General features: G+C 34.6%; 1 protein-coding gene across 7 annotated transcripts in view; it reads left to right on the top strand.

The window, feature by feature from the left end:
* The window catches only part of Eip74EF (Ecdysone-induced protein E74), a 240,643-nt gene that overhangs the window by 187,347 nt on the left and 30,578 nt on the right, over positions 1–22,718 (top strand). For 6 of the 7 annotated variants that reach the window (XM_029311035.2, XM_029311034.2, XM_029311037.2 and 3 more), the window contains 3 exons: positions 8,778–9,035; positions 11,155–11,322; positions 11,806–12,048. In XM_029311035.2, coding sequence (XP_029166868.1) covers positions 8,778–9,035; positions 11,155–11,322; positions 11,806–12,048 — 669 coding nt within the window. The remainder of the gene's footprint in view (positions 1–8,777; positions 9,036–11,154; positions 11,323–11,805; positions 12,049–22,718) is intronic. The other variant, XM_029311038.2, reaches the window with a different exon arrangement.

Raw genomic sequence — 22,718 nt, 5'->3', positions numbered from 1 at the left:
TTTATATTTTTATCGTCGTGGTTAATTCATGTCAATGTGTTTGATAGAGGCAAAACTGAAAAATTTGATATAATATAAATAAAAACAATTATTTTGAAATAAATAAATTATTAAATCAAAATAACAATTATTTCTATATATTATAATACATAATAATAATAATAAAAATATATAACGCACGTCGGTGCAGCTGAAAAGGAGATTAATTAAACGACGGAAGGATCAATTGAGATGCAGTCCTGGGGAGATGCTGAAATTACGGAAAGAGAGAACGTCGGGAGCACGCCCGATAGAGTTCTTTGTGTGCGCGATAACCGGGTTTCTCTTTCGCGCGAAACACCTACACGTGCTTGCTGTCATGTCAGATTACGTACACATATATACACGGATACACATTCGCGCGCGCGCTCTTGGAGCACTCTCGGTTTCGTTGGAGGAGGCCGAAGTGGGTCGCTCGCACACAGACACACGGGCGGCGCGTCGTTTCCGCTATCGAAACTTCCGGCTTTGGCAATCCGTTAATGTGTGTGTGTGTGTGAGAGAGAGACGCCTAGCGCCGTATAATGGCTCCTTCACGAGTCGAGCGGCGAATTAATTGTCCTTAATTAGGTAGGGACAGGCTTATCAATCGGCTCACAAATCCGCTATTGTTTCGAAGCATTAAAATATGCTGCGACCGTCTTAAATCGAAATGGAATTACGCAACGTGCTATTTATAAAAAGCAGTTCGCGTTCGTCAATTATATAATTACTGGTTATTTTTCCACGAATATTGTATATAAAAATTTGTAAGAATTGAAAAAATTAAGGATACGGATTAACCGAGATAACGCAAAATATGTGATGATGAATATCAGAGTTGGGTAACAAGTATAGTTCATTAGTTAAAAATTAAAAAGAAGTTGAAAAGTTAATAATTTTTAACTTAGGTTTGGTAATTTAAAATGTATTAATTTTTAACTTCAACTAGTTATTAACTTTTTTCCTAACAATAAGTTAAATTTTTTGTCTGAATACCATTATTGTTTTTTTTTATAAACTATAAACGTATTATTTCAAAAAAATATATATTTCTATATAAAAATCAAAATTTCTTTGTTATTTGTTATTATATGTTTTAAAAGAATTAACCAATAAAATTCTAATTTAATATAAATAATATTTTTAAAAATTTACTCTTGATTTAACTTCAGTTAATTGAATCTTAACTTAACTTTAACTGAGTTCATTTTTTGTTCATTAAAAAAATCATTAACTTACGCAACCCTGTATAATATATATTAAATGAAAAAAAAAGAAAGATTTATTTTACGTTTAAAATTTGACAAATAAATAGCGAAAAGTTTGATAAGATCAAAAATTTTAATTTCTAGTATTCTAACAATCATTGATTTAGTGCATTATATTCTTCATTATAGCTTCATTTACTGGATAATTCTGTCTCTCAAATATTGAATGCTGCAATTATGCATACAAAATCCAAATAATTAGCAAGTTGAGAAACATTATGTGATATACGAATTGATTCTTTTTTTTTGTGAATTAATTTTTGACGCTTCGAACATAAATTGAAAATGTGCCGTGAAACACAATAAATATTTTTTGCATATTCGATAAAACACTGATGAAATATTAATCGTATTACTGCGGGATACATTTCTCTCAATTTCTCCGCAATTTAATTCCTCCCGACCTCCAACCGGATTCCGTAAACGTTGAATCGACACCGTCTGTAAATCAACGCTCTTGTAATGCCTTAACGACCTCGATTAGCGTCGGATTGTATTCGTCGATATCGATCGTCGTGATGGAACAGCTCACTTTTGTTCTTGCGCACCGTCGAAACAATCGCGCTTCTCTTCCGGCCATTATAATATCGCCGCATTATATATGTATTTTTCTAATTTCCATCGTTTATCATTCACAGAAGTTGCGCGCGATCGATGTAATTCTTTCGACTTCGTAATTCACGTCCGCGGTTTATTCAGCTTCTGATATATAAATTGGATATCGACTTCACGGATGTTTTTTTGCGATAAAATTATATATACTAAAAAAACATACTTATGCAATGGTTGAAAAAAATGTTGAATTTAAATATATACGCCCAGAAGTGTCCAATGAAATTTATCACAATTTGTGTTATTATATAATTTAGTACAATTGAATTTCTCGTAATTTTCCCCGCAATTTTCCCTCACACAATTTGCCACCCAAAATGATAGATGTGACTAAAATCGTTTCCGTTCAACGGCTCATTTAACTTCGGATGGAAAGGATTAAGTGAATCCTGTTGGTAACGCGTCTCATCAATATACATAACGATAAACGATCGCTAAATTACGTAATGACATATGTCGACGTCCGATAATTGTGTGTCGTGTGATTAACTAAATACCTTTTATATAGCACGCGGAAACGCGAGTGGATCGATCTCGTTTTATAATCGCGATCTGTTAGACTCGCAGTTTAATCAGACATACATATATATGTATATATAAAATATAAGCGAAAAAATAATTTTCTGTGTCACTTTAGAAAATAAATAAAAACGTAGAAAATATATTCTCTTTCAAGAAAAAAAATAGACAACCGTCCATTCTGTTATCTGCGAGTTTTTATACGAAAAATTATGAGAATGACACTGAAAAAAAATGGTTAACTTGACTAACTTTTAACTGCATATTATTTTGTTACTTGAACATATATAAAAATATTTATAAATTAAATAAAACATAAAATCTAACAGAAGGTATATTTGACTTGAATACTAATACCTATATGTTCAATTAATAAAGTGCGGTAATTTAGTTGGAAGGGTTAGTCAAGTTAACAATTATTTTTTTATTGTACATTATTATAATAAGAAATAAATATTATAATTTTCATTAAATATAAATATTTCCATTTTTCCCGAAATATTTCGAGAACACGAATGCACCTGCTGCACTTGTAGAATATAATATCTATATGTATTTCTTCCAATCCCGGAAGAAACCCTAATTTAGCAATGAATCGATATCATCACCAATATATTCGCATGTTCCATGTAATATGTCACATTATGCAAATTTAGCGATTTTATTATCGTTATGCAATATTTAAAACTCGTCGACACCGGTATGATAAAATAACACGATGTCATCCTGAAAATTAAAAAAAATAAAAAAACTTCTAAATTATAAATAATAATTAATCTTCCCTACTTATTATCAATAAATAAATCGCGTTGATAAATTTTGGTATGCACAGATAAATAATGAAACGGAACTACATTCGTGAAATATATCGCGATATATATTCGAACCCGCGAAATATTGTTTGTATTATTATTGTGAAGCGCGAAACAGGTGTACATGTATTTTTCGGCAGAGAATCGATGGAGATCGATCGACGTCATAATACCTCCGGGGCTCAGCTGTGTGTTTTCGGGTTTTCGCATGATCGCCGTGGGCGAATCCGGATTTCGGTCGGTCGTGCGAAATAATAAGCGGTGCTCGCCTCCTTTCTCGCGACACAAAGTGGAAATGTGTCCTCGCTCGCGCATATGTATGCACATACATATATACTCTTTCGTACGCACACGCACGCGTACCTGTAAGAGTGCCGCTTCTCGACGCGGCATGTCGGACGCACGTGATGTCACATAGAAAGAGAGAGTCGTTACCGTTACGCAATGCCCGGCCGCACTGGGACACGCGTCTGCGCGTGTGCGCGTGCGAGAAAGTTGCGTGGCCCGGCCAAACGCTGACCTTACATACTGTTCGCGCTATATACGTGTATATATATATATATGTGTGTGTGTGTGTGCGCGTTCGTAAGCGTTACGCGAACGTTGCGTCGCCATTCGACACGGCCTCTCGAGCAATTTTTGTCGCTAACAGAAATACATGGGTATTTTTCTTAATCTCGTATCGCGACAGGAAAATATTTTTCCTTTAGTTTTTATTTCGGTTCCTATTTTTTATTATCGATACACGTATACTTTTGCAAACAGATAATATATATCTTGATTTTGTTTAATTTTGTTTATTTTTTATATTGATAAGAGACGCTTTTTAACAGATACGAGCAGTGCAAATATTTCCTTCGACGAATGTCTGAGTATATAAATGACACTTTACTGTTCTGCAATATAGTAATTGTGTGCAATTTATTTTAAAAATACGTACGTGTAAAATATTAAAAATGGAAAATGGAAAATAGTCACCATTGATTTTGTTTAATTTTGTCTATTTTTGATATTGATAAAAGACGCTTTTTAACAGATACGAGCAGTGCAAATATTTCCTTTGACGAATATCTGAGTATATAAATGACACTTTACTGTTCTGCAACAGTAATTGTGTGCAATTTATTCTAAAAATAGGTACGTGTAAAATAGTAAAAATGGAAAATAGTCACCATAGTTAACTTTATTTAAAAAAAAAAAATGTCAAAGAACAAAGTGATAAATACTTTATCTTTATTCCGATATATAAATACGTACATATTGTATATATATTTGTCAAGATTGACGATATAATATACATATATGTCGACCGTATTTTACTCGTATTGTTATTTAGGTAATAACTAGTTAATTAGTTAAAAAGTTAATAACTATTAACTTAGCTTAGTTAATTTAAAATGTATTAATCAACTAGTTTTTAGTTTATTCTTGACCTTAAACTTTTTTCCTAAGTTAAATTAATTTTATCTCATGTCCTCAATTGTATCATGTTCATTTGTCGTCAATTGTAATTACCAAAAAATATATTTCTATATAAAAATCAAAATTTCTTTGTTATTATATATTTTAAAAGAATTAACAAACAAAATTCTAATTTAATATAAATAATATTTTAAAAAATTAACTTTTGACTTAACTTCAGTTAATTCAATCTTAACTTGAACTGAGTTAATTTTTTGTTCATAAAACTTTTAACTTATAACTAAAATAAATTTTATAAGCAAAGCAATTATAACTTCAACTTAAAAAAATCATTAACTTATCCAACCCTGCTCTAAGAAATAATTTCGTGCTCGATTTTAATGGTTTCGTTACGGCGATTAAAATCGCGCGATGCATATTAATTTACGATCAGATCGAATGGTACCTGAGCGAGCGAGCGAGCGAGCGAGCGAAACCGATCTGAAGCTTTTAGAAACTATGAAAACCGGGACGGTGATTACGGTGAAACCTTGCTGGAGCATGTCGATACCAGCGGAAGTCGGCTTCTTACGAGTGAAACGGGCAGGAAGCGCGCGGAAGGTGAAAACGCCGTGAAAACTCACCTCGCGTAAGATCGACTCGAAAGCGACGCGTCTATATGTGTGCGTCTATATATGTGTGTCATATTCGAGGGCGCGAGTCAATGTCGAGTAAGGTCGCACTCCCGTGTTTCCGGTGGTGAGCGAACAAAATTTCATCTTCCGTTCTTCGCGAGAAGTCGCGAGTTATTTTCGTACACGTCGCGCAATTTATACCTCGATCCGTCACTTCAAGATTACCAAAAAAATATATTTCTATATATAAAAATCAAAATTTCTTTGTTATTCGTTATTATATGTTTTAAAAGAATGAACAAACAAAATTCGAATTTAATATAAATGATATTTTGAAAAATCAACTTTTGATTTAACTTCAGTGAATTTGTAGAAAAGTCATGTATATTGTTAAATTATGCTGCGGAAGGAAACGGCATCTCTTATGACATTTTGACATCTCGAGACAAAATTCCAGTCGCTTTGCAGACTTTGACAGACACATGACTGCGCGGTTAATAATAACTAATTATAAAAGAAGAATGCACTTTTGACGTTTCGATTTTTTTTTCCAACCGCGCCCGTCCTTTCTTGTGTTCGCGGAAGTAGACGGTGCCGAATGACAAAATGCTCGTTGAGAGTCGATTAAATCTTCACGCACGCGTGATGAAAATGCGAGACGACACATTGGGCCGCCCCAAAGGGGCCTCGCGAAGGAATGCAGCGGTAAAACGAAGCGTTTTTAAACAATGGCGGGGCTAATCTCTTCCGGGAGCCTTGAAGCTTTTATAAGTTCTATTTTTTTTTGCTTCTAAAAATAATTAAATGCTGCAAATATATTTTATTAATAATTCGCAGGATTTAAAAAAATTAATTAATTTAACATTAAAAATAAATTATATATATATATATATATTAATATTAATATTGACATCATAATTTCTCATCAATTCGTGAATGATTTTTGTAAACATTATTGAAGTAGTATTAAAATTTTTACATCTTGTTTAACTTGAGCAATTTTTGCCGAAATATGCCAAATAAAATAACGCGATATTAAAATCGAGTCATAATTATTTTTAATTACAGCACAGAGATTAATGGCTAAATTAATTTTTCCGTTGCAAATATTGCGTAACGCGAATTGGAGGAAAAAAATATTGCATTCTTCGTTCCGCGGCGCCTCGCAAATAACTCGCATCCGCGATTATTGTAATGTTGCGGCTCTTACGAAGCCGCAAGGATATGCAATTTGTATATAGCGGAGGTGAATATTATTCATGGGAATACCGGTCTCTCTGTAATCTGCTGTACTACCGCGGCACATTAAATGCCAGTTTTTATACAATTTCATGCGCGATCCTTAAACGGTCCTTCCCGATTTGTACATACACATGTTACGTCAACGCAGAGATGCGTTCTTATACGGATGTGTCGTCGTAAAACAGTGAAAATCCTTTGCACACTTGCAATTTATTTTAGCAGGTATACTATATATTATCCATTTTTTTATTCTTAAAACAGTAATAAGGATAGATCGCAGAATTTATTTATTTATTTATTTAACGAGTAAGAGAAAACCCTTTAGTACTTACAAAATAAATATTAATAAAATTACGATCAGTAAAAAATAAATGAGAAAAAATTATATTTATTATTTATTATGTTTATTATTACATAGATGACAAGGATATATATGAGCTTTTTAAAAAAGCTCGCAATTGGGGAAAATAAATCTTTATATCGCGCGATTAAATTAAAATGTTTGCTGAGGCTTCATCTCGATCAAAAATTATTTTCTTAATCTCGTAACTCCGAAACGAAACGAAGCAATAAGAGATCCGTGTCGTTGCATAACGACACGAACCTCGCCGACCTTCCGAGAAACTAGGAGAGAGACCGAACGTTCACCGAGAAAATTCTCGCGAGAGCGAATTAGAAAATCGATCGACCGTAGTTTAGTTGAGAGTTTCTCGCCGTCATTTTCCACGGCGGGGATTTTTCGGGTCCGCTGCCGCGAGAAATTGCTTAATGAAGCCGCGCCGCCTGAAAGGAAGGTAGAAACGTTGCAGTGGGTCAAGGAGAGACGCCGGCTTTCACTTCCTCTCGACGCGAGCTCCTTGAGAGAGAGAGAGAGAGAACGCCTCCCGGAGAGTCGCGGTCTTTTTTTCCTTCTTCTTTTGCGCGCGCGCGCGCTCGCGTTTTTCCTTCCCTTGCTCGTGAGAACATTTATCCGCCTATGATTACGCTCGATTATTTCGATCGACGGGAGAGGATGTGTTTACGGTAAGATCTTAATGAACGCTTCCCCTTCAAATTGAGCCACTTAACCTGGACGGGCGATCCGCGATATAATGCACGGGTCACGATGAGCAGCTTATCTTGGTGCATCGTTTCTCGTTCATTAATGAGGAGTGGCTGCTTATTCGTTCTTTGTAACGCAGCAAATAAAAATTATGCTGGACTTTAATTTCCGAGATATAAATCGTTCACTCTCCCACCCTTTAGATATTTATTATTAAATATTATTACGAGATCTCTCGATATCTTCATCGATATATCTCTTATTCGCGAAAGCCGAGCGATTATTATCTTCCGAATTAAGATAGGTATTATTAAATGCGATACGCAGTTTCACTTTATATAAATCAAGTTGAAGCAATAAGGCGCGAGGAAAGTGAGGGAAAAAATTGTGTTTGGTGAATACTGCAGAAAATAATTAACAAAAATCATCCGATTTTAGATATTTGTTCGGTGTATTTATATAGCTTACAAGGAGTGAAACTTTCTTTCAAAAATAAAATGGCTTTTTGCTTCTGTCGATATATCTCGAAAATTATTCAAGATATCAAAAAATGTTTTAGACAAAAATTTTGTAGTAAAAACACATTTATTTAACCACGTTTATAAAATTAAAAAAAAATTTTTTTGAGGATAAATTTTCAAAATTTTATTAACGTGCTTAAATAGAGGTCTTTTGTCTAAAACATTTTTTGATATCTTGAATAATTGTCGAGATATTCGAGAAAATCAAGAAGCCATTCTATATATAAGGGGTGGTTTCATCCCCTCAGCAGGAACAAAAATAGTTTTGTATTACGGATGAATTACTCTACACTGAAAAAAAATTGGCCAACTTAATTAAAATTTTCAACTAAATATTATTTTGTTAATTGAACATATATTAATATTTATATACGTCAAATATACGTTTTATTAAATTTAGTATATTATATTTAAAATTTAAATATTTTTTATCAATTAACAAAATAATATGTAGTTGAAAGGTTTAGTCAAATTAACAAATTTTTTTCAGTGTACACTGAAAAAGATTTTCTTATATCAAATAGTTTTCATATCAAATCAATATTATTAGTATCAAATAAATGATTCATTTGACAGTATTGGAATAAATACTTATTGGAATTAAATAAATTGTTTTCAGTATACATACGTCAAAAACAGCTGTTTTTGACATTCTTGTATCAAATAAAAATTTATTTAATCGTCTGTCTCATTATCTGTTGCAGTGGACACCAGGGAGGTCCAACCGCACGACACGGGCGAGAAGGAGCAACTGGGCCTCGCGAGCGTGAAAGTGGAGCCGGGATCCACCAGCGCGACTACCACCAGCAGCACGGGAGCCCGTCTGCTCCACGGGATCCTCTCCCAGCATCCCCAGCAGCACGGCCTGGGGTTGCAGAACGGATACGGCCGACACTTGGCCGGTCATGCTCAGATGGGCCAGCCGCCTTACACTACTGCCGCCATCGCCACGAGTACGCCAGGTAAAAAAGCACACTCGGTTTTTGAAAACTTTTTTTTTTTTTAGAAACTGATGAGCTGCTGAATAAGCAAGTTGCACTGAAAAAAAGATGTTAATATTTATTTTAATAAATATTTATTTTAAATTAAATAAATATTTATATTATTAAAATAAATATTTATTTTAATAATGCCATTAACTAATAATATTGATCTGCCGTGAAAAAGTACTTATTTGATATAAGAAATCTTTTTTCAAAACAAATATTTATTTGCTTGAAACAAATGTTAATGGCACTATTGAAATATGTATTTATTTGAAATTGCAATAGCTTTTTTTCAATGTGCAATATAATTTTGATGTGCTGTCGATAGAATAGGATTGGAACTAGAAAAATGAAGGAGAAATCTGGGATAATTTTTCAATGTATTATATATATACATTGAAATAATAATTTTCCAATATACTGGAAGAGAAAAAAATAAAGCCAGTAAAAGAATATATATGATGACAGTTTTAATAGAATGTGAAACAAACATGACATGTTAAAATAAAAAAAGTAGACGATTGTAGAATATTTGACATCTCTTAAAGGAATATAATATTTCAGAATTTAATCACATTGTCGATATTGTTTTATTATTAAAAGTTGACACGAGCTATTTAAATAATTTGTAATTTGTGTGAACAGGATGTCGTTTTTTTATTTTGACATGTCATTTTTTATTTTTAAAGCTGTTAGCTTCAATTTCTGAATAAATGTCGTAGATATGTTTGCATAGAAAAAAATATCACAATCATGCTAAAATAATGAACTTTCGTGGACGATTGACGTTGAAAAATAAAAGAGGACGATTTCCGGTCAATTATCGGAACACGCTAAATCAAGGCGCCGCGAGACAGCTATCTTGTAAATTCTTATTACCGAAGTGACAATCGCGGATCACGTTTCGTCGACGATTGCTCCTATTTCGCTTAAATTGACCGAGAAGCGGAACGAGATGAAACAGTAAGAAGAAAAGCAGCGATTTCTGAAGGAACAATTATAATCGCGCGAAAAGCGGAAAGCGTTCGTCTCGGACGAAAGCAAAACAAACGATTTCCGCGTTCGGAATCGAGATTAGTGGAGCAGCGGAGTCGATTTCACAAAAGTTGCAAAGTCGCGGAATGACAAAAGCCGCCGAGGCTTGTCAGGAATTCGGGCATTAAATCGATTCTCGCGAAATGCACTCGATCGTTGCGCAAAGCGGCGAATTCGCGGATATCGGCCTTGCATAACGACGCGACAAGAGAGAGAAAGAGAGAGGACGGGAGCGAAAGAGAGCGATGACTCTGTGCAGGACCCTTCAGGATCCGTTCGAGACGGTTGGAGGGGAGAGAACCGTGGGAAGAGCGAGCGATATGCATACCCAATGACCGGATGACCTTCGCCCGTTGCATAAAGATGCCTTTAATTGACGGCGCGCGCGAGAACACGTTCGAGGCACGGCTCGGTGACGTTCGATAAAGCCGAGCGAGCTCTCCGTCTCGGCGCGGCGAGGACATCTAATTTGTTTAAAGCGACGCGCGGCTTTAATTCAGGCTCCGCCGAACCCGGGTCGAACTATGGCCGAACGAATTTTAGCCAAGTTTTTGTCGCTCTAGATTTCATCAATCCGAACCATCGTGTGTATGTGTATGCATCCTGATGACGTCAACGGGAGGATTGTATTGAAATTCCGCGGCGAACTTGCAACTTTTGGAAACCGATAAAAAAAACGATATATTGAACAATATAAATAAAAAATTAATATGCATAATTAATATTTTTACTTATACATTTTTTTTATGTATATATAAAATTAATTGAAATAAATTAATAGGAAATTCCCTCTAAAGAAGGGAAAGAAAATTAGCTGAGAACGAAATTTTAAGAATGTAAATGGCGCTTTACCATTTTTTTTTTTCTAAAAGACAGATAATTCCTTCCCGGAGCGTCTTTCATTTATATCGTCCTCTTTTGCGCGAAACGGTGTATATCGTTCGGGGAGATTAATTGACGATGTCGCGCCTTATCGCCAACCCTAAATTCTGCTGTCGACTATTTATCACAGAGGACGCGTCCCCTTTCTTTGTTTCATGCCGTCGTCGACCGGAAGCAGGAAGCGGATCACTGCCAGCGAGCCCAGCGGACAGCGGAGTCAGCGATGTCGAGTCCAGCACATCCTCCGGCGGCAACGAGGACGCGAATCTCTTATTGAAAGCCAGGCTCAATCCTAATTCGTCCCTACAGCCGGGTCTGGCGTCTCATCACTCTCATCTGTCGTCGGGTGAGCTCTTCATTTGATCGCGATATCGTTAACACACGCTTGACTCTCTCGTATTTAATTTATAGACTTTTAGAATCAAATTATAATTTCCTGCATATTCTGAAGATCTCGTATCGATACTAGAATTTTTCATAAACAATGCATTATTAGACTGTTCTACAAAAATAATGAACCAGAGCGAAATTAGTGCAATTATTAATTTAAATTAACATTTAAAGGAATTTATCCGCCTTTAAAGGTCTAATTTTTTAAAACAGATATTTAATTAATAATTTAAATTAATCATTTAATATCTATTTTAAATGTAGTAATTTAAATGAATAATTTAAATTACTAGAATTGAAAAGATAAAAAATGCAAAATTTCGCTCTAAAATAATGAGATAAAATTAGACGAGATCACGCAAATAAGTGACGAAAATCGCGCGACGCATCTCGATCTGCGAGACTTTCTTATCGAGCGCCTGTCTCGATTGCTCGATAGCAGCCCTCGGCAGATCGGCCTGTCACAGCCCCGGCGTTTATCCGTCGACGGCGACCTTTCTGCCGCCCTCTTATCATCCGCATCAGCATCATCCCTCCCAGTATCATCCGCATCGGGGGAGCTCGCCGCACCATCAGCACAGCAACCACACCATGGGTTCGACGATGGGGCCGCCTCACCATCACCACCATCACCATCAAACGCAGAGTCTGCAGCACTTGCATTATCGCCAGCCACCCTCGCGTAAGTTTCGACTCTCAATTTTTCACGATAAGATCCTATTCTATATTGCATGCGACTTTCCGCAGAGAACATTTCCGACTTTGAAATTATGCGACAGTATTTTAACAGGGTGTCTAGCAGTCAGGGAATTTTATAAATCTGGAATTATCAGAAATTTTTATATTTATTTGGATTTTTTTTTTTACATTATTCTACATTTGTTTCAATAATTTGAAACTCTTTGTTAAATAAATTTATTAAATAATTTTATTAAATAAATATAAAAAAGATTCCAATACTCTGGGAAAAAAATGAATTTCTGGTTTTGGAAAACCTGAAAAAATCAGGGAATTTGACTATTTATCTGGATTTTTTCACACTGTTCTACATTTATCTGAATAATTTAAAATTTTTTATTAAATAAATATAAATTATATAATTATAATTTTGTTAAATAAATATAAAAAATATCCCAAGGATTTCATGATTTAACATTTAATTGATTTATCATATAGATATATGCAAATTATACATATATTTGGAAGAAATAATACAATCAGGTGAAAAGTCAGGGAATTTTTTTTTCATTGACTCCGCTGGACACCCCGTTTAATAGCGATGAGATTCCTCCATGAAATTTTCACGTATATATATAGGAGAGCAACAGATCTCTCTGACAAATCTTGAGATTTAAAAATAGAAACGATATAGAACGATCGGAATAGATTTTCTAAGCGGATTCAGCCTGGACTTACAATAAGGCGGGCCTTTTCTTTGACCTCGTTTACTATCGTCGGCAATTTCGACGATAACGAATGTATCTCCCGTTCCCATCGCGATCGATGATCGCTGGTCGAAAAGTGGGGAACGAGAGAGAGAGAGACGGGAAGAAAGTGTTCGATGAAACAGTGATTTCGGTATATCTCGCGTCTGGCATCAGAAGCCTGGATCGTCGTGACGTAACGACGATTCTCGGTAGCCCGGGTTTATTTCGACTTCGCAGGGATATCGATTCGATCGTCGCCGACCAACCAAACGCGCCGGAGTGTATTCTCGCTTTTTCGCGGATTATCATGCACGCGATAGGGGCAAATGCAAAAGTAATACGATTCTGAGCGGTTTAGCGATATGCAGGTTTTAATCTTCGCTCTTTTTCGTCTATTGTAAGTTTCTGTTTCAGTCGCGAAAGTTGATTTTTTTTCTCTTTTTGCTTCCGATGAATATATGTGCGGTCGAAGGGAGAACTCTGTGACAAAAAAGTATTACGCTACCAAATCGGGGACTGGCTGAATATTTATATATCTTCGTCGAGTGTGTCAAACGCGGCGGCTCTCTTGTAAAAGCTGATTGACGTGAAATATGAAAAACTCGGGGGTGAGAATAGAGAGAGGACAGCCATTTTTAGCCGCATCAACTTCCGTGAAACGCTGCAGCTAATAAGTATATAAAGTGATCGCGAGTCCAGATGCGGATGTCTATTATATTCCTATTTTACCTTTAATATTTCTTGAAACACTTCTATTTCCGTTTATTTCTGAAATAGCGCCCGTGTTTTCTAATAGCACATACACGAAACCGTATTTAGTTTCGAACGTATAAAAAATGCCTGTTACATGCACTTTAGTTAAGAATAATTTGGCGACACAATTATTTTCTTGGCAAACGAGCTTTATATATAATTTTCTTGATTAATTGATGCGAGACTGATTGACGAAAAGTGCCAAATATACCGTCTGTTATAGATAAAATTATTGTAATAAGAATGTAATCTCTCGGAAAGATTTTCTCCGTGAGAGAAAGATCAAGTTTTCTAATAGATATAAAAGATCCAATATTTAATCCGCGCGTCTCGATCGGAACAGAAGAAGTTGGGCCGAGTTTCTTGTAGGAGAAGGCAGGAAACCAGCGCGATCTAGTCGATTTCTGAAACTGAAATCGCGAAGAAACGACTTCCTTCGCGCGCGGCAGATGCAGAAGTGAAAGGATTTCGCGGGAAAACGCGCGATGAAAAGTGCGAACTCGCTCGTCGTCATCCCCGATGCCTTCGCGCGTCTCTCGTTCTCGTGACCCACTTGACGTTCTCCGATTCGACGGCCCAGATTCGCTTCCTGCTGCCGTCGCCGAAGCATTTCCGTCTACGCGCGGTTTTCTCTTTCGATGCTCTCTTGCGATCTCCCGTCGACCATTTTTTCCCATTTATATATCATCTCGTTTCGTTAGATTTTCGTTCGCATCTGTCAAATTTAATTCGTCATATATAAAAGTAAAACGAATGGAAAAGTTTTTTTTATCAATATTTTGGAAAAATATTTTTTTAAATCTACTTTTTAATAAAAAATATTTTTTCAATTTTTTAAAGGGATCCTATATTTATTTTTGCGCAAAAAGAATGGTTTATAGGATCGCTTTAAAATTGAGAAAAATGTTTTTTATCAAAAAGTTTATTGTAAAAAATATTTTTCAAAAAAATTTATAAAAAAAATTTTCGTTCTTTTCAAGGATCTCCTTAAAAGTCAAAATTTGACAGTTCTCTAAGAGTAGATATTAATTATGCGTGACAAGCGCGGGAGAGCCAGTAAAATTTTTTAAGGGGATCCTAAATTCATTTTCGCGCAAAAATGATGTTTATAGGATTCCCTTAAAATTGAAAAAAAAAAATATATTTTTTATTAAAAATGTTTTCTATTCTTTTCAAGGATCCCCTTAAAAGTCAAAATTTGACAGTTCTCTAAGAGTAGTTATTAATTATGCGTGACAAACGCGGGAGAGCCAGTAAAATTTTTTAAGGGGCATCCTAAATTCATTTTCGCGCAAAAATGATGTTTATAGGATTCCCTTAAAATTGAAAAAAAAAAATATATTTTTTATTAAAAATGTTTTCTATTCTTTTCAAGGATCCCCTTAAAAGTCAAAATTTGACAGTTCTCTAAGAGTAGTTATTAATTATGCGTGACAAGCGCGGGAGAGCCAGTAAAATTTTTTAAGGGGATCCTAAATTCATTTTCGCGCAAAAATGATGTTTATAGGATTCCCTTAAAATTGAAAAAAAAAAATATATTTTTTATTAAAAATGTTTTCTATTCTTTTCAAGGATCCCCTTAAAAGTCAAAATTTGACAGTTCTCTAAGAGTAGATATGAATAATGCGTGACAAGCGGGAGGATCGGTATAAAATGAATAATATTGAATATATCTGGTGCGAAATCTCTCCTCTCCATCGCCATTAAATCGGGGTTGAATTCGAATCCAATCTCGACATCTGGCGTCGCGTGATTCCAGAGAGGAGACACCGGGCGCTCTCGGATTGGCGCCAAGGTTGATTTCTTGACGTGCGCGGGTCGCGGATGGAAAGTCGTCGACGCTCTTCGCAAATCGCGGTGAAATTCTCTGCGTGCGAGCGCGGAGTATCAATTATCGCCGCGAAAAGAAGAGAAAAGAGAGGCAGGCAGCCGCCGCGTCGAACGGAAGCGGCAGCGTTGTTGTGTTGCGTTTTATTATCATCGTAGGCCGCAATTCCCGCCGCGTCGCTCCCGACAATGAGATCGAACTTTCCCTAATTGAAAAGATCTCGCGTACGAGAGACTCTGCCTTTAACCTCCTTTTTACTTCGCTCCTCGACGTCGTTTCGCTCGGAGAAAAAAAAAGATTGACAGCTGCATCTCCGTATCTTTCAAATGTCACTTGCGCTTCTAGATAATATAATCGACTGTATAAGTGTACTCTTATATATTCATAAATATATATATATATATATATATGTTGATAAAAATTTGTGTGGTTTCCAATAACAAAGTTTTAAACGGCGCAGTTTAATAATTTAATCAGCGATTAATTCATAAAAAAAAAACGCTGCGAAAAATAGAAGCGAAACAGCAGGCTGTTAAAATTTAACATCTTGTTTCCTTTCGATTAAGCGAAGAAATTATATAAATCGCGGTGAAAAGCCTTACAATCTTGTACTCATTATGATTTTCTCATCGTGCTCCAAATCTGACAGCTAATAGGAGAAATGCTATAGTTTCTTCTTCATCTTGTAAAAATTCGATTTTATCTCGATCGAAATTAAACGAAGAAGAGAAAAGGTTTGTCGAAAGAGATCCGGGAACAAAAAAAAAACACATTAAAATAAAAATAAAATCAATCTTCGAATGCAAATTATGAAAAAAATATCACTTGTTCTTTTACATCACACACATTATTTTCTGGTTTTAAAATTGTCGAAAAATATCCGGGAGCGGAAAAAAACACATTAAAATAAAATTGAATAAATCTTTTAATATATTAAAAGATTTATTCATTTTTTTTATTTTTTATTTTATTTTATTATATATATTGTTTATATTAATATTTTTTTTTTTTTTTTTAATTTTAATTTTTATTATTTTATATATAAATGATGAAGAAAAATATTATCTGCGCTTTGTCGCACGCTATAGTTCGGTTTTAAATTTTCTAAGAGAAACGCGAGGTACGGGGGACTTTTTCCTTTTTTTTTTTCTCACGAAAGACGGAGGATGCTGCTGGCATGAAGTTTGGAAAGTAAGGGACACAAAAATGCCGTAACGACACTGCGCCCTCGATTCGCCGCGCCGCGCTTCGAGTAAAAGTGTGCCAGATTGTATAATCGAACGTGAATAAGCAAAATGTTACGCCATAGCGATTTGGTAACGTCGTCTCCCCTCTTTCTCTCTTCCCATTTCGTCGGGCACGGCCGTGTTCCCATTGCGGTAAGCGCAATGATATTCGCGCGGGCGGTGGACAGGAGAAAATTCAACCTGTTAAGGCCAGACATGTAGGAAATGATACGTTCGAAATGAAAAAAATATATGTACATCAGCTATTTTTTTCCTGCTCGATTATAAAAAGATTTATAATAATTTTAGTTGTACACAGAGAGAATTCTTAGAATTTACCCTAAAAATTAATGATAAAATGGAACAATATGCGGTATTGGAAGAATTTTATAAGAGTGTCATCTCTGTGATTATATAATATTTACACTGCAATAAAAAATTAATCGAACCTATTTTATATCTTATTATATGGTAGATTAATATTTTTTATATCAGCTATTTTTTTCCTGCTCGATTATAAAAAGATTTATAATAATTTTATTTGTAAAAATTATGGTAGATTAATATTTTTTATTGTGGTAAATATTAATCAGAGAACCTCTCACGATTTTCGGAGTAAATTCTAAAAGAAAATTCTCTCCGTGGACGATAACCATAGATGATTGTACGTTGACTAAAATATCTAGTTAATTTTACGAAATGGTAAATAAATATTTCAGACGTACATCAAAAACTTAATGAAGAGAGTTGCGACGAATAGTCCAATTATATACATTTTAATGTTTCTAAAAAAAAAAAATAATTAAGAAACTGTGTTAGTATAAAATTTGACGGAGATTTATATTTAACTTTGATGGCCAATCGCGAGTTCGTACAGAAATATGCTTAAATACTCCAATTGTTCGCGGGAAGAAATAACGCGCGTTAACTGCAGCTCGTCGGAATAAACTATGGTTTAATGGAATTCTATTCACGCTGATGAATCTCTCTGTGTCTCTCTTCCTCGCTGCTGCGTCGAATAAATCTCTTCGGATTCGTATCGCGCAACCGGCCACTGCACCACGAAGCATCTATATATCCGCGAGAAATATATTTGCAGGCTGCCAAAAGCGCGATTTTCCGCGATTTCGCCGAAGCCAATTGGCCATCGGCCTCTTTTATCTAGATCACCGCGTTATACCGCGCAAATATTGCGCAATCCTCGACGATGATGCATAACGATCCTGCCAGGGATATACTCGAAAACGAGAGCCCGGACCGTTTTCGGCTTTCGAACTTTCTCCTCGATCACCTCGGCATCTTTATAGTCGAGTAAAATTAAACTTGAAAAGGGCAAAACTTCATCAAAATTAGGAGCAAACTGAATTTTTGTGGAGATCTTTATTTCGATGTTCTAATGAAATCCTGAAAAGCAGCCTTAATTTCAGCCAGGGGGTAAATTTTAATTTTTTGCCATTATCTCGAAAACTATTAATTTTTCGAGAAAAATAGTTATTATCAAAATTGTAGCTTATAAAATTCTATACAAAAAAGGTCATTATACTTTTTTTCGTGCAACTAATCGTTTTTGAATAAAACGCTAAAGTTGCAATGCCTGTAGTTCGTAAAAAATACGTACTATAGAGTACTGGACGCGTTTTTTTTTCGCTCTATATCTTCGAAACGGTTAATTCCACGAAAAAAAGTATAATGACTTTTTTGTAGGGAATTTTATGAGCTACAATTTTGATGATAACCATTTTTCTCGAAAAATTGATAGTTTTCGAGATAGCTGCAAAAAATTAAAATTTACTCCCTTTTACCCATTAAGGGTACTTTTCAGGATTTCATTAGAACATCGAAAGAAAGGTCTCCACAGAAATTCAGTCTGCTCCTAATTTTTATAAAGCCAGTCTAATTTTACTGGACTATTATACGCTCTTTGAGGAAAGAAAAAAAAGAAGAAAAATCTGTACGACTCTGCGTGATGCACACGATAATTATTTCCAGATCGCACGCGCCAGGTATAATCGATGTAACGTTGATTTCGTGCCACGTGGAGGGTATTCGTTTATTTAGTCGATCGATCGACGTGCAAAAAAAAAGTGTAGGAAGACCGCCGGGTGTTTGCGTAGAAAAGAAGTGGAAGATCTAATTAGGGCCGATTATCCCGGTGAACTGTGTGTAATAGATATATACGTACGTTCTTACCGGAATAGTAACTCGGGGAAAGAATAGCGTAGCGCGCCGCTATTTTCGACCGGGATCATCATCGGACGTGATTCGTCGTCCATTAGCGCCTCTCGGAACGTGTGAAAGACCCTTTAAGCATGCCGGGAACGAAAGCGAAGGAACGCGAGACTCGCGCGCATTGGCAAACCGGCGCGGCACAAATTTTGACGCTGACGAAGGCGAGAAAGTGTTACAAGGTTCCGCGAATAGCGATAGAAGCGTTAATACGGCGAGACGCGACTTCGATTCCTCCGTCGATTTCATTTTACCTTCTTCCCGTTTACCTTGTACCGAGTCTCTTATTTCGTCAAGTTAAAATTTTCCATTCCTTATATCCATTTTTTTTTTAATTCTTTTACCCGAAAAATCGTGGCAATCATATGGGACAATATATGGTATTGGAAGAATTTTTTTATAAGAGTTCCTCTGAATATAATAAAGTTCGTTAAAATTTTTCATAACTTATATCAGTATCAATTTTTTGTAAATTCTTAAAAATCATTTATATACAGAGAATTTTCTCTTAAAATTTACCCTAAAAATCATGGGACAATATATGGTATTGGAAGAATTTTTTTGTAAGTTTCTCTGAATAATATCTATCACAATATGATATAAAATATATTCGATTAAATATACATATTAATATATTTTTATTGTAGTAAATATTAATAAAAAAATTTATTAAATTCGAATAAATAATTATTTCAATACTGCCTAATAAATTATTTGTTTGAAGCTAATAATGTTGATTTTATGTGAAAAATATTTATTTGATATAAGAAAATTTGTCGAAACAAACATTTATTAATTTAATAATTTTTTCAGCGTATTGTCTCACGATTACCACGATTAAAATCCAAGAAAAAATTCTCTCCGCGTATATTTAGCTGCTCTAATTCATTATTTTAAACATTTTGTTTCTTCTCATTTCGTAAATAATGCACGATGAGAGAACTCAGAGCGGATATTATATTTTGCCATGAATATGGAAAACGGATATCAAATAAATTTGAATGCTCGAATTATTAAAAGGAAAAAGAGAATATTTTTAAAGAAGATGCACATGTGTTTTTTTTTAAACATTATACATAAATCTGTCAGATCTGTTAAGTTTACGATACATTTCCTCTCTTTTGATTCGCGTCATTCATCCGTACGTGTATTGTGTCAAGGCCAAACTCGATTTTTATACGAACATCAATTATATTGTGGAACTTAAACTGGTTGATTTTAAAGAAACCTGCGAATACATTTAGCATTTTGATTATCAAGAAGTAGATGTCATCAAAGTATTTTCGTCTTTTTCGAAAACAACAACAAATGATCTAAATACGCAAAATGTTTGAGGAAATCATCGTACGTTTGGCAACTTATTGTAGTATAAAAATTCACGATTGTGTTTTAAAAAAGTGCAATTTTTTTCCGGAAAGTTTCCAAAATAAAATACACACGCGATTCGATTTTGTCATCGTAAAGAGAAAGGAATTAAATTCTTAAAAAGATAATTGCCTTCCCTAAAGTAAATTACACTCTCGAAAGTTTTACAAAAATAAGACTTATGCAAGATCCAATTTTAGCATATCGCATTACGCTGTCACTCGCTATCATTCCAATAATTTTATCATCTGCAATTCGTTTCGCGATTACGTTCGCTTACATTATAATAACGCTAAAATATTCCATGCTACAAAAAAACAATGTGAAAAGCGACGATGTGATTTTTTTTTGCTTTTCTTTCACATTTTCTGCGAAAATCGCGTCTTTTGGGGGATCGAAAATGTCCTGGTTGCCCTAGATCAAGTATTCTGAGATATTTTTAAAAGACGTAGCGACGTAATTCGCGAAGGGAAACAGGAGGGTTAAGAAATGTTGGGGAAGTGACTTTTACCGCGGGAAATCTCGGCGGAAAAAATAGAACTCGACGCCGAATAACACACAGTTATGCTTGCGAAAGAGCCGACATAGCTGGGTAGAAATCTCAGAAAAATTTCCGCGTTCAGAAAAACCACGAAGGATGAAATAAAGCTAGATGATGAGAACCCCCTTGGAATCATTAAAAAATTATTTTTGCATATTTAATGTAAAAAAATTTAATATAAAAAAATATATTAGAAAAAAATTTAATATAAAAATTTTTTTTAAATTAAGAAAAAATAAGAAAAAAAATTTTAATCCTTTCGCCTTGAAAAAAATGCGTCGAGACTGTTTCTAGCCATTGAAAAGAAATATAAATTAAAATACTTGCTTGTGCAGATGCATTTGTTTTATTTTCTCGTTACGAAAAATGATCAATCACTTTTAAAGATTTATATATCGATAGAAAGTTATCTATTTATAATATACTTACGATTGCCGATAGATATTTTTAATTATAATTGATGTCCATGAAATAATTATCAGCACGAAAAATTTGTGATAATATTTACGCAGCAAATACAAACCTATCTCTCTCTTTCTTTCTCTCTCTCTCTATTTACGTGAATGTTTATCGGACGGTGATTTAATAACAAGTTTTACGTAATCTGAGTGAAATTATCTTCCGTATTACGATGTTTATATTCGGGAGAATGTATTATATATCTGATTATGTATATCATATATATATATCTAGACTCACGTGATGCGATTTTCGATATGTAATCTTATACCGATTAAGATATTTGTAAATTGATTATTTTGCCAATCAAATCGTAGAGGCAAATATTCGATTTAAATTAAAGTTGAAGTGCACGCGTGTTGCATTTTTCTCGTATAATTATATCAGTTGGACGGAAACAATATCTTTTCACAATTGCTCAATGCAAATCAAGCCACTTACACAGCTGTTCGGTTATTTATTATCAGTCAGCGTAAAATACGCTTAGCGTATCGCGAGTATATTTTTCTGCTCCTCGGTTTACCTTCACGATTGAAATCTTGTTTGGTACGAGCAATCGATGATAAGCAAGATAATCTCCGAGAAAGGCCATCGCCACTGCCACGTATGATTGATCTTTTTTTTTTTTTTTTTTTACGATTCCGCTATCTGGGAACAAGCGTCTTTCCACGACGAAAGTGAGTCTGAAGCGAGAGTTCAAAGTGCTCTTAGTCAATATGTACCGACGGTTTTTTCGTTTTCAACAAAAGTTTCTCGTTCCATTCTTACTTTTGTGCGATATACCATATACGCGCTCGTTTATCGTCTCGTCGGAATTTCCTCAGAGAGAGGGAGAGAAAATAAATTGTTATCATATCATATTCAATTTTCACCGCGTTTCTTTCCATTACATGTCATAATAAAAAAATGGAATATATATCATATCATATTCAATTTTCACCGCGTTTCTTCCCATTACATGTCATATAATAAAAAAAATGGAATATATATAGAAATGCTTATCGTTAGAAAGATTTTTATTCTTGATTTTTTGATCGACAAAAGTGAATTTCGAAGCCTTCCTGATTCGGGCGAATTTTTTCTTCATTTTGAAATTTCGTAAAGGCTCAGGTGCACACAACCTTATGCAATATAGCGAGACGAGCAGAAATAAAGGGATTCTGATGACGAAGAGACTCGGTGTCTAGGTCTAGGTCAAATGGGCGCGGCCTGGTGTGTTGCGCTTTGTACGATAGTCTACTTCCTGATGGGTACGATAGCCAGCTTCCTTTGTCGTGAAAGCGTCCATGAAATCCGGTGCGCAAACGCGGAATAATAAAATGCAGTTGATTCCGGTCATCTTTGCTTAAATTTTAATTATTAAAAAAAAGATTTTTGTGTTTATGATTTTTTTTTATTTATTTCATTACTGCCAAACAAGTTATTTATTTGAAACTATAGTTTCAAATAAATATATCAAAAAATAAATTATATAATTAATATATAATATATATATATATATATATATAAGTATATTAATATATATTA

Source organism: Nylanderia fulva, unplaced genomic scaffold (assembly GCF_048542155.1).
Source record: "Nylanderia fulva isolate GAGA-0341 unplaced genomic scaffold, ASM4854215v1 Scaffold34, whole genome shotgun sequence".
Lineage (NCBI taxonomy): Eukaryota > Metazoa > Arthropoda > Insecta > Hymenoptera > Formicidae > Nylanderia > Nylanderia fulva.
The sequence above is the reverse complement of the archived record's forward strand: the minus strand, read 5'-3'. Positions and strand labels throughout refer to the sequence as shown.